The 12,741-nt window shown below is 41.7% G+C and overlaps 1 protein-coding gene and 1 long non-coding RNA gene across 4 annotated transcripts in view; one reads left to right on the top strand and one right to left on the bottom strand.

Annotated features, from left to right (window-relative positions):
- The window catches only part of LOC106751400, a 45,149-nt gene extending 35,286 nt beyond the window's left edge, over positions 1-9,863 (top strand). For 2 of the 3 annotated variants that reach the window (XM_014632283.1, XM_014632287.1), the window contains 7 exons: positions 4,350-4,821; positions 4,929-5,401; positions 6,779-6,969; positions 7,177-7,526; positions 7,637-7,711; positions 7,792-7,971; positions 9,777-9,863. In XM_014632283.1, the coding sequence (XP_014487769.1) occupies positions 4,350-4,821; positions 4,929-5,401; positions 6,779-6,969; positions 7,177-7,526; positions 7,637-7,711; positions 7,792-7,971; positions 9,777-9,818 (1,783 nt within the window). In that variant the 3' untranslated portion in view covers positions 9,819-9,863. Of the gene's footprint in view, positions 1-4,349; positions 4,822-4,928; positions 5,402-6,778; positions 6,970-7,176; positions 7,527-7,636; positions 7,712-7,783; positions 7,972-9,776 lie in introns of those variants that run through there. The other variant, XM_014632286.1, reaches the window with a different exon arrangement.
- LOC106751403 lies at positions 7,978-12,600 on the bottom strand. Its single transcript, XR_001375052.1, has 4 exons — positions 12,523-12,600; positions 9,769-10,239; positions 9,449-9,537; positions 7,978-9,333 (listed from the first exon to the last, which is right to left on the bottom strand). It is a non-coding gene; the product is annotated as an uncharacterized LOC106751403 (long non-coding RNA).
- Positions 12,601-12,741: the final 141 nt, after the last annotated feature.

Raw genomic sequence — 12,741 nt, forward strand, 5'->3', positions numbered from 1 at the left:
AATTTTATTCGGGCGGTTCGCGGCTCTGCGTCGAAGATCGACGGCTTGCGGGCGAGCTCGGTGTTATCGAGTTTCTGCGGGTCTGCACTCGAGGGTCTTCTTCGCCCGTACTTGCGAGCCCTTCCGCAGACTTGAAGTGACGGCGGTCGTTTCTCACTAAAGACCTCTCTCGAAGCAGGTCTACCTACCTACGATCACCGCGGGGAAAGCTCGGCCAGCGATAAGTATGCGGGTGGGCGCAGTTCTCGCGCCTCCCCGCACTTTCCTCATTCTTCTCCTTTCCGTTCCTCCGCTGGGAGGTGGGCCCCTTTCCCCTCCCGTCCTTTCTCGTGGCCCTTTCGACGCTCACACGCGCGCGCGCCTTTCATTCGGTTAGTGAGACATCAGCGTCTCTCTCGAGCGCTTTGACTCGCTCATTTATTTACACCCCGCGAATTTACGAGACGTTCCTCTACGTGCCTCGGCGAATTTTATGAAACGTTAACCGGCCGAATAAAAGCTTCCCGTGTACGCGCCCCTGAATTAATAATAACAATGTCGAGCGTGAAAGCGAGCGTGCGCTGACCACCTGTTAGCGGGCACCGTGAAGAAAAGGGAAAAAATATCCACGGAAAGAGGAGCAGCGATATTACGGAGGCGTGACGGACGCGAATGAGGCTCGAAGAACGCCGAGAACGAAACTGAACGGACGCGATGATTTTCCTTCCCACCGACCGCGACAACGCGCGTCCGCATTAATTTTTCGCATCGATCTTTCGCATCGCTCTGTCTCTCAGAGCGCGAGGATAACCGACGTCATCCTACAATGTCGTATGATTCTCCTGAGTCGCCCCCATCGTTCGATATCTCCCGATAGTGAAAGATTCCCAGGCGCCTCTCGTCTAGTCTAAGCTGGAGCTCGTCCGATAACCCATCGGAAAACCACGTTCCCGTTCGAACTTACATTCTCGCGGACAGCGCGGAGGAAGAGTCGCGCTCGCCTTTTCAGAATTGGTACCGCGAAACCTATATCCGCGTCTATAAAGCGCAGTGAACGCGAGCGGGTGCAACGAACTCTGTCCCGTATCTCTCTCTCTCCCCCCCCCCTTTTCAGCATCTCCTCCTGCAACGGCTCGCATCATCCCACCCTTCCCACCAGCCCCCCTCGCGCTGTCTAGCTCTTACGTCTGGTGTGAAGCCCGCGCGGTCTCTTGCCAGCGAGTTAAAGCCCATTTTCGCGTGCTTCTCTCGTGTCACGCTCGCCATGACATCGGATGTGACGATGCAATTCGCTGTGAAAAGAGAGCGCACCGTCCGTCACATCGGCGGACGATCGTCAAGGCACCGATAGCGTCAGCCTGGCGCGCTGATTAAGAGTCATCGCGTTTAATACGCAGCCGATAGCGCGCGGGCGCACGGGATGCACATCGCCACGTGTGGCCGCCGGCGGCGGTGCACGTTGTACGCCGAAGGACCGCGTCTTAATGTCAATCCGATGATGACGAAGATGCGCCTTTATCACCTGTCTATAGCGATCGTGCACTTTGATTACGTCGATATCCTTTTAAAACTCAGGGACCCATCCATCCACAGCGTAGAAACGACGAGAGACGGAGGAGAGAAAGAGAGAGAGAGAGAGAGACCCGGTAAACAAGAAACATTAAATCAATCTTTTGAAATATTGACTTTATGTGGATTTTACAAACATTTTGACACAATATTTTATGTGTTTTTAAACTGTTATAATATTGATAATATTTCTAAATATTATATAAAATCATATCGTGTAAATATTATTTTAAATATTCGCGTCAAATATTGTTAACAATGACGTTATATACAGCGCTACATATTTGAAAACGTTAAATGTTATAAAATATCGTTGTACTAATGATTTCTTGCTTACTGGGAGGGATTGTCTCGAAGCCGGGTCGTTTCGCGTGTGGAAAATCGATTTCGCAAGGGGGAAAGGGCCGCCTCGCGCTCTCGACTCTAAGAATGCACTTTGTGTCGGAGCGAGGACGCGGGAATGCAGCCTGGCGTCATTGGCGTTGCTCAGACGGCGCAGCGCGCGAGAAGGAGAGAGGAGACACTCTCCGGAGTCCTTCCTATAAATTTAGCGTCCGGTTATGAATAGAGACTCAAGCGTGACGACGGCACGCGCGCACCAAGTCCGTTTACCGTAAAGTTTGCGGAGCCCTCTCGCCGAGCCCTTTGAACCCGCACTCGATGGAATCATCTCGTGTGCCTGAGCGAATGAATCGCGAATCACGATCATCCCTCCCCGTACTCGGGCGCGCGCGCACGCCGACCGCGGCGTATGCGCGAGAGATCGAATGACACGTGTGCGATTACGTGCATCACGTAACGCATCGTTGTGCGATTGTTACACACACATACAGCTAGCTGTATGTGGCTGTGCGCGCGCGCGCGCGTTGCCCGAAGTGTCTCTCCGCCGGGGAGCGTCCGCGAAAGTAGTTTGCTCCTTTTCTCGCGCCTAATGCCCCACGCTTGCTCGCTCAAATCGGGCCAGCGATGGAGCAGCGGCGCGCCGCAGGTTAGCCGCAGCATCTAATTATAGTGGCGCGCTAATCAGGTCGTGATATGAGGATTTATTTATGCCGCGATACGTGAGGACACACCGCGCGCCGCGCGAGCGAATTAATAAGTGTGCCGATGCTTGCGGGGGGAATGATAGCGCGCGTTCACCGATGTCGTCCTTGAGCCCCGGCGAACGACTATTTTCTATGCAAGGTCGTCCGAGACTTTACTAACCTCGCTTATCGGTTTATCAATGTCATCGTCATCGGACGGATGTTTCGCGATCGCCCGACACCGACCTTCCAGCGGCGATCTCCTCCCCCCTCCCCCCGAAGCACGCGCGCGCACCTCGCGTGCCGCCTCCACGGTGCTTCCTTTCGCGCGAGAAACCGCTATCGAAGCATGTCGGCAGGATCTCGCGTGTTGGCTAAGTCAGAAAAAAATTAGACGCTCCTCTTTAATGATATTAAGCAAGCGTGATCGTTCATGCACCGTTCCACCTCAAGGAGCATATACATTTTGCAAATCTCATGCTTGTAATCCTTGCATTCGCGCTTTATTCCACACTGTCACAAATTTCTCGTACCGTATCAATATATATGTATATCTTATCTTGTGCGATGACATCCGTTGTGATCTTTTAATAAGCACAGGATGTCTCTGAGACTAACAGGGACAAATTTCGTAAGGGCATAGAACGGGTTAAATTAGGACAAGTCCTGTATTTTCCAAACGACCACGCAAAATTCTAAGTTAACTCAATAATTAATAACTCGAAATTCTGCGTGTTCGCAAAATGGCACAGGACTTTTTCATTCACCTCAATTTATTCTAGTCCCTCGCTAAGTTTGTCGATATTTATCCGAGACACCTTATATATCATCTTGAGCGATGACATCCTTTGTGTGCGTGTATGTATATATGCGTGTGTCATCTTTTAACAAATATAATATAAGAAAACATATGATTAACAAATTTTTATACACGCATATGATCAAACATGAGCGCGAGCGTGGTATGGTAGATAGCGCACTAGTCTACTATGCTAGAGGTCCCCGGATCGCTTCCCGGCATAAACCAGACAATTTTTCACACGCTCGTAGCTCCTCTTCGGTGGCCCGGCAAACCACCAAAGAGTAATCTCTTGCCAAGAAAAACTTCTCTCCAATTTTGCCGTTCGGAACCAGCGTTAAACTGTAGGTCTCATATGCATGTTATACGATCTGTGTACGCACCATGCTAGCTTCCGTAGGGCTGATAACCCACGTGGAGCGAAAAGCATCTATTCAGAGATAAATGAAATACCCCGACGCTTAACGGCACAAAGGGGAAGAAGAAGAAGAGAAGAAGATGATCAAACATAACATATAAACCATTGATTAACAAATTTATGCATACATATACTGAGAAAAACGTCCGATCATATCTGATCGGATAATCCAATTAAAAAATAATATACGGATATATTCGATCAAGTCGTGTCTTCATGTGATGAAAATTACAACGGATATACGAAAGGCGACTAATTTCCCGATTACGTTTCATCGGTAACTTCATCGGATATTTCATCGCGTAAAGGTGTCCATTACTTGATCGGATAATAAAAATAACAATCGGATGCATCATTTAACGGGTTTATCCGGAAATTTTTCTCAGTATATGATTAAACATAATACACGAATATATGATTAATAAATTTATAGATACATATGATTAACATTTCAATATAATCGCGACTGCTCATCCGAAGAAGAACGCTCGTCATGCGCGCGTTGATTTCATATGACCAATGTACACCAACCAAGTCGTTCCCTCACGTGTGTTTGCAGTCTGAACAAGATGCACGCGATGGAGGGTGCCAGCGGAAACGGGAAGAATGTGGACGCGGCGGAGAACGCGCCGAACACGTCGCCGAAGGTACCCCAAAGCCAGCAGAACGGTGCCGCTCTGCCTGAGGAGACCGCCGCGTCGCCCTCGGCGTTGGATTACGGTCGTGTGAAGATCGAGAAGGACGTTAAGATCAACAAGAAGAGCCTGCCGGTGACAAGCACGCCGATTGCGAGCACTTCGCAGCAGAAAGCCGGCTCGTCGCGCCTCGTCAGGTCCAAATCGGCCGAGATCGTCGGCAAGAAGCGAAAATCCCCGGACGTGCTGCGGGACTCCACGAATGGTCCGCCTAAGCCGAAAAAGAGCTGCTGCTCGTTTGAAGAACGGGAGACCTCCATCAAGTCTCTCGTCGGCGAAGACAGAACGGCCGATGCGCTGCGGATGAGGGAGAGCGAGCTGTTGAAGCGGATGCAGGTATGTTACAGTACGTGAAATACGTACGCCTTGTCTCCTCGAGATATCGTTCGCTCTCTTAATCTTTGCCAGTCGATCCCTAATCTTCACCGAGCGTGTGTTGGCAGTTCCTCGAGAAATTGGCGAAGGACAAGGAGAAGGAATGGAATCAGATCCTGTACACGAGGAAGCTGACGGAGGAAGCGTACGTGAGGATCCAGAGGAAGAAGCACATGATGAGACTCACGAATAGCACGACCCAACTGGACGACGTGCCCCCCACCAGCTTGGAGGCGAAATGGCTAAACAGCGACGGAACGTCGATGGAGACCGGGTCGAGGGAGAGGACCTTCGAATTTAAAAGCGATCTTTCCGAGGAAAGCTCTCTGAACGCGTCGTCCACCAAGAAGCAAAACGTCGCGAAGGCTGCCCGGCAATCGGGTTCTTCGAAAAGCGGCGGGGAAAACAGCCGCAAGCAGAGCGAGCAGACGTCGAGCCCGGAGACCCGGCAGATCGGCGAGGGCCGTCAAGGTGCGAGAGTGGAGGTGACTTCCATAATCGCCAATCACAGGAAGATGTTCCCTGACCCGGCGCCGAAAAGGTATAACATCGCTTAAGGCTCTGGAATAGTCGCCGCGGCCGTATTGGATTCGTGACGTCACAGGCGAGAAATGACACCTTGAGAGATACTGCGTGCCGTTTGCGGCTCAAAAGATATTTAGATAAAATAACACTCGAGATCGCTCGAACACTTGTGAAAATGGACGAAAACTCGCCTTTTCCTTGCTAGATGGCCAATAAATAACCCCGTAAAAGATACGTGAAATAAAGCCCTATTTATGTAGGAAAACACACGGTTTTACAGCTATTGAAAGGAATGGAAAAGTACGCTTCTACGTATAAAATTCCAAGCTAATCTCGGTTTTCGTCCTTTTTTACGGGTTTAACAAATATGTCACAAGTCACACCTGCATAATTAAACAAATAATAATGAAATGGCACGCAACAAGAAAATTTCGTTTCGTCAACATGTCACTCTTCACGCATATAAGTACAGTCCAGTGAGCGCTATAAATATTTCGAAGCGTTTCTCCTTCTTTTTCTTCTTTCATTCGTATCCGAAAAATAGATGAAGAGAAACGCTTTGAAGCATTTGTAGCGCATGCTGCACGCACTCTATTAGTTCATTCTTTTGTCGTTCTGAACCGTGTCACTACTATCAACGTGAAGTTCTTGGCTGACTATTCCGGAATCTTAACTGGCAAATTTCTTATCTCTCATAGATATAGATATGTTCCGCCTGTTATTACGATCATTATATTTGTGTCTGCAATTGGCAAGATTGTTTATGCAAAACTAAAAGATAATATAAACAAAAACTAAACTGCCAATTGATAATATAAATAAATAAGAATGCAAATAAAATATGATAAACACTATTTTCTGATAAAATATAACAATATAGTATGTAATGAATTTGTGATGGAATATGAGTTTTTTTAGATCGACCCTAAAATATCAGAATATAATCCTTAATTTATGAAAGATCAAAGTATTATTTCAAAAAGATTCGCGTGTCATGTTTGTTTATTCTTAAAAAATGCGTCGAAAACAAAAAAGTAACAAAGATAATTCATTAAACTTGCCGAACTATTGAGTGAAGATTGTTAGTGTCATGAACCATTAGTGTCTTTGATTTAGAGATAATAAAGGTTCTTGCCTGAACGCGATAATGTTTTGAAAATTCTCAAAAGATGAAAACCAACGAATTGTTTTCGAATGGAAAAACTATTCATATCTACAATCCGAAAGTTCGAGTGAAAAATTGGAACGAAAGAGACTTTATTGGACAAAATAAGTAAATTGACAATTATAATATTAATAAATAATTATATTTTATAAACAATTATATTTTACTATTATATATTTTATTATTATATTATAGTTACATAAATAATATATTTTTCTAATGATATAGGGGGCGAAGGACGAGGAATGCAGTGAACGTTAATCTGACTGCTGGCGGTGCCCTGGTTGAAACGGGACACAATGCCGATTCGAGGCCGTCGAGCACAGACTCCTGCAAGAGTAATCCGAGCGCGACCGAGTGCCAAAACGTGAACTTTAAGGACATGGTATTGCAATTCAACAGGCTATCCCAACATACAGGTGACATTCCTACAAAATGTTCGAATTTATCATAACAATTCGCCGGAAATTTGCGGCAACAAAAAAATATAAACAAAAAGAAATAAAGGCCGAGACACATCAGTTCTCGACTGAAGGTTACCAATGTGCCAATTTGTAATGAATAATATATTTAGATTTACGTATAAATTCGTAAGAATAAAAACACAGTGCCAATCTTATATTTAGTAGGTGAACCAGCCAGAGCGCCGCAAAATTATCCGGACGTGACGCTTCAACCGGTGCCGTCGGGACACAACGCTTCTCCCGTGCCTGAGAACACCACCGCGCCTTCACGCTCACTCCTTCACGGAATTCTAACAAACAATACATCATCCCGACCAAACAACTTTCCGCTTACTCTGGCTAAATTGCTCACCGCGCCTGAAAGAGAAAGGAACTCTCCAGCGGTGGCGGCAGTGACTGCGACGACGCCGATGGTGCCTATGTCACAGCAATCGGCTAGCACCCAGCACCTTCTACAGGCATACCAAGGATCTAGTCTGGGTTCCATAAGCGAGCTGCTGTCTTCCCCCACGGTATGTAATTTTCTCTACTCATGATTTACATCAGTGCTCTCTACGACTCCGCGATCTACTCGACGCAATTTAAAATCTGTCTTTAATAACACGAGATTTTTTCCTTTTAGGCTCGGACAGAAATAACTATAACTCCTGTTGTCAATACACCCGCGCAGTCTCACTCCAACAACGTAATTAATGTTGTAAGACCATCGTTCCGATAGATGCACGCGCTGTTGTCGCGTACATCCAGATTCTCTGACCGTTTCTTTGAGGTTTACAGGATGACGTAGAGGAGGATACTGCAGCAAGCGATGATAGAGATGGCAGGTACTCAATGAGCGGAAGAGACACCAGGGAGGATCGCGACAACCCTCCACGATGTCAAGGTTGCCATCAGCGAGCCGCACAGTTTGTCTGCGCTGGCTGTGCAAACCAATGGTACTGCAGCCGTGAATGTCAGGTAAGATCGGAAGAATGCAAGAAACATAAAGAGTATTTTACGCGAGATGAAACGTCAGTTAACTCTATGGGATGAGGGAGAGCTCCGATAGTCCACATAGATGATTGGCTAATTTAATATAAAATTTTCTAATTGGTGGTCCAACAGAGAAAGACTGTAGGCACCGGCCTAGATGAAACGTTAGATTTCAACTACAAGACGTTTGAGAAGTTTTGCACAGAGAATAAATGAGCCTAGTTTTAATTTTCTTTTTATTAACATTTTGCGGTCCGTCGACGGCACTGTGCCGTCGCGATCTGACAATATTGGTTTTATCGATAAATCGAAACAAATGCGATTTTAAGCAACTGGCAACATGCAAAACAGATGAATAGCGATTTGTAGCTATGTCAAAACAAGTGACGATCGCTCCAAGTGTTAGGATGGTTCTTTCAGAGCTAGTCTTTCGATTCAAGTCGATCGACAAATCTTATCAGTGTAAACGCTATTTAGAGCTGAGGGAAAGTAAAAAATATTATCTAATACAGATTAATAATAATAATTTTGTTACAATCAGTCATTGGTTTATTATTTATCAATCGTACACATGTTCTCTAGTTGTATTTGTTTATTTATCTACTGTTTAGTTTCGTATTATGCCGTATTTTATATTATTTTATTTCATATTATATGGTCATAGATGTGATGTATCACCGATATTTCGTCGACGTGTCTTGAGACGAATTTCGTCAGAATCATCAGGCGATGAGAATATTAATTTATATCCACGAAGAAAAAAACAATGTTTACAAGCACATGTAAACGAGAAGAGAAATATGTTTTCTATTCTTTTATTAACCCTCTTGATATAATTTATGCGCTTAAAAAGGCGATTATATCTATGTTTGACTTTTTTCCAGTTCAAAATAGACAATGATATTGATGGTCTCAGAAAGTAAAGCTCTCACAGAAAAGTTAACTTTTATGATATTTAATAATAGAGAAAAGAATGAACTTCACGATAAAAGTTGTTTGAATACGCTAAATTCAATAGTTTTTTAGATATCAATATTTGTATAAGAAGAAAATCAATCAAATAAGCGCGGTTACTTGCGTATTATGTCTTCGAGAAGTTCAAACACATTAGTCAAGCGTCTTCGGGTGGGCCGCGGACCGCAAAATGTTAAATATTTTTTATGAAATAAAATCTTTTTATTAAATATAATCTCCCTTATTTTTTATTACATTTTCAAGTTGATCCTTGAACATATCAAAACCGCGCAAAGACCAATCTTCCGACTTTGACTCAAAGTAGGCATTTAGTTTGCTGTTGATATTCTTGTCATCCTCAAAACGTGTCATTAAAAGTTCGTTCTTCATATTCTTAAACAGATAATAATATGAAAGTGTCATATCTGGCGAATAAGGCGGATACTTAACTACATAATTTAAAATATCATTATAAATGTATGTTTTCATTATGAAATTAATTCCCCACCTTTCCTTTTAATTTTTGTAAAACTTCCGCTAAAGTTGCGGTTTCGGCCGAAATTGAAAAAAGTGGTCTCAATCGGACTCTAGTTTCAACTAAAGACGAGAAATTATTTGTTCATATATATGTATATAAACCGTATAGTTCATTTATACTGGCTGCGTTGAGAAAACACAAGCGATCAGTGAACGGTCAGTGATTATCAATCCTTATTGTTAGATCCCTAAATTCAGATCCATTACGTTGATAAATTACTCAATCATTGTACAACCGTTGTGTTTTTTGAACGCAACCACTAATTCTGATTTATTCATACTTATACTTACGTCGATAGGTGGCTTCGTGGGATGAACACTCCGAGATCTGCTCCGGTTAACGACGACACAATATTTAATACGCGCACAACCGAAGAAGAATCTAGTCAAGGCTATAATCTACATTCAGCGACGCAAAGCTGCAGATAGCCGAAGGTGATGGCGCGTATTTTTAAGGGTTCTCGACTACATGTGAATTAATAAACGTACGTCGAATGACGAGGAGAGTGCGGTGTATTTTACGATATAGTACGATTGCCAAATTGCTGGCTCTCCTGGATGACCATCCACGAGGGTAGATTCGAAGCCTCGGGCCTTATTTATGAGAACGAGAGTGCTCGAGTCAAAGTATCGTATTGCATTATCGTAAATACTTTTATTAATTTAGTAATCGGGCAAATCCTCGTCAAAGCGAGAACGGATGTCGTCCTGTTGGATCGAAGCATTTACTCCTCGGACAGCGGATACGCGGTCCATCTGGACCTATAACAAAGAAATACACGACTGTATATTTTATAAAATAAGCTGTTAAGTTAGATTTTAATTTTATTGTACGTGTATCATTGTATTATTCTTTCTTTTCTAAAGTAATGTTAATAATAAATATTAATAAGTGATCAAAAATATATATGCATTTGTTTATATTCGATACTTCGTCTGTTTGCTGTGTGATCAGAAAGTCGAGTAGGAGATCAAGATGAAACAAATTTAAACTCACACACACACACACACACACACACGTATATACACATATTAAAATTACGAGAGACAAAAAGAATTTGTGTACTCTGTGAACGTCGATTTATTTAATCAGCAAAGTGGGTCGGGCTGGACCCAGTATCCGCATGACGACATGACATTTCTATGAGAGTTGACAACAATCTGGAAAGGAGAGTTACGTCCGTTGGGATGATGATTGGTGTATATAGCGAAGTTGGTATTATTGTTGCGGTAAATTATTTTGACACTTATATTCTCGATGTGTTTACAAAATATTTGTCGGCAGTTATTACACAGTGGATTATGTTACCACGTATGAAGGATTATTTCCTATTTATACATATTATATTTCTCTTGTGTAATCGATAGTTCTTCATATCTCTTTTTCAATATAATATATACAATATAATCTTGTATAAATAGGGCATATTTTCCTCTTTACTTATTCAATCCACTCCAAGATTTTTTTTCCATAGTGAGTTTTAAACATAAACATGCTTAAATTACATAAACGTTTTTCATCTGTTTTATAATTATACAGATTATTCTGTTTTGTTTTCCTTCCTTTTTCTTTCTGTGTCTATCTCTTTGTCTTTCTATCTCGATTCTGACACTCACATGACGGTTTTTGCGTTTTGTACGTAAAACGCGCAGGCCGCGCAGATTCAGTACGCATCTTACATAACATTATGTATCCCGATCATTGAAGAGCGCATCCGAACATACACAATATTTTATATTTATATTTGTTACCAACGTGTAAATGTAGATTTAAGAAGGCGTTAGGCTTAATATTAGAAATAAGCTGTTTCTTTATCTCGTTGGTGGCAAAGTGACACGTTTTTAGTCGTTCTCTTCTACTTCTTTTTGTTTTTGATATGTTACCCAAGCGTTGATGGTCTCGAACATAATCTGTAGCCCAAAGTTCCTACAGGTACATGCGACATTATATATATATATATATACATATATATATATATTTTTTCCCATTTACGAGCAAACCAAAATAAAGTTTTTAAGCGTATTTCCAGCTTTTTATTATTCTTACTCTTGTTATTTTATGTTATTCTTATTATGAAATTAATACAGTCTCTTTATTGTTAGTCAAAAGTTCTAGAATAGAGCCATTTTTATTCATAAACAATTGACTCATAAACATTTTAATATTAACCTTCAATCAATATTCTATTAACCAACTTTCAATTTTCAAATAGGTATTGGCACAAAAAGCAGTTGATAAAAAATATAATTTGTAACAGTTACAAAAGATACCTATTCAATAAATATCTATCCAGATATTTGTTCAATTGATATATTAAGAAATTAAAAAAAGTAAAGTAAATAACATATGATACATAAAGAAATGAAAATATTGTATATCATTATGAACAGCATGAAAGAGAAAAATATAAAATAAAAAGGAAAGAAATTAATAGGGAAAAAGTGATTATATATGATTATATATAATTTATATAAAATCATATATAAATTTTTCGCCCATATATGTGGTTACATATATGATCATACATGTCCATGCGAAATGATGTTATGTCATTTAATTAAATATCGATATCATATGCTGTCAGAAGCACAAATAGCCAGAAGCATTTACTTCGATTGTATTTGCATATAATTTGTAAACAACAATATTTTTTCGTTATGGACATGTATGATTATACACAGTCATATATGGGCAAATTTCATAAATAATCTTTTTTTTTTTTCGCGAATATTGAATACTGCTACTTATGATGGGGCGATATCTAAGTTAGTTACTATTGATAATAAAATGACATGCTATACAGCAAACATATAAACTCACTGAATCAAACAATGCCTAAGAATTAAAACCATAAGGAAGAGAGATACGTCAAAGAGAGTCGTCACAGACACCACATCAAATATGAACCGGTCGTAACTTCGAGCAACAGTTTGCGTTTGAATATTGTCATTGCGATGATAAGAAACTCGCGACAGTTAATATGAGTGTTTTTAGAGCGATGGTTGCAGATAATAAAGAGAACCATTTTTGCTGAATATACATACCTGAGCAAGGTAAGCAAGAGCAAGTGAGAAAACCGCTGTTTTATATAGAAAGCCCAGAGGATATGAATTTACCCAACGAGAAACTACCTATTAATACTACCACGTGGCGTCGCGACGCGTCGTCTAACAATGGCGCGAAAAATTCAACGTTTGACGAACGATGCGATTCCATTGTTTTATTGATTGACACTGAGCTGTTTCATTACGCTACGTATTATC

The sequence above is a fragment of the Dinoponera quadriceps genome, unplaced genomic scaffold, assembly GCF_001313825.1.
Source record: "Dinoponera quadriceps isolate SergipeBrazil2010 unplaced genomic scaffold, ASM131382v1 scaffold8983, whole genome shotgun sequence".
Classification (NCBI taxonomy): Eukaryota; Metazoa; Arthropoda; class Insecta; order Hymenoptera; family Formicidae; genus Dinoponera; species Dinoponera quadriceps.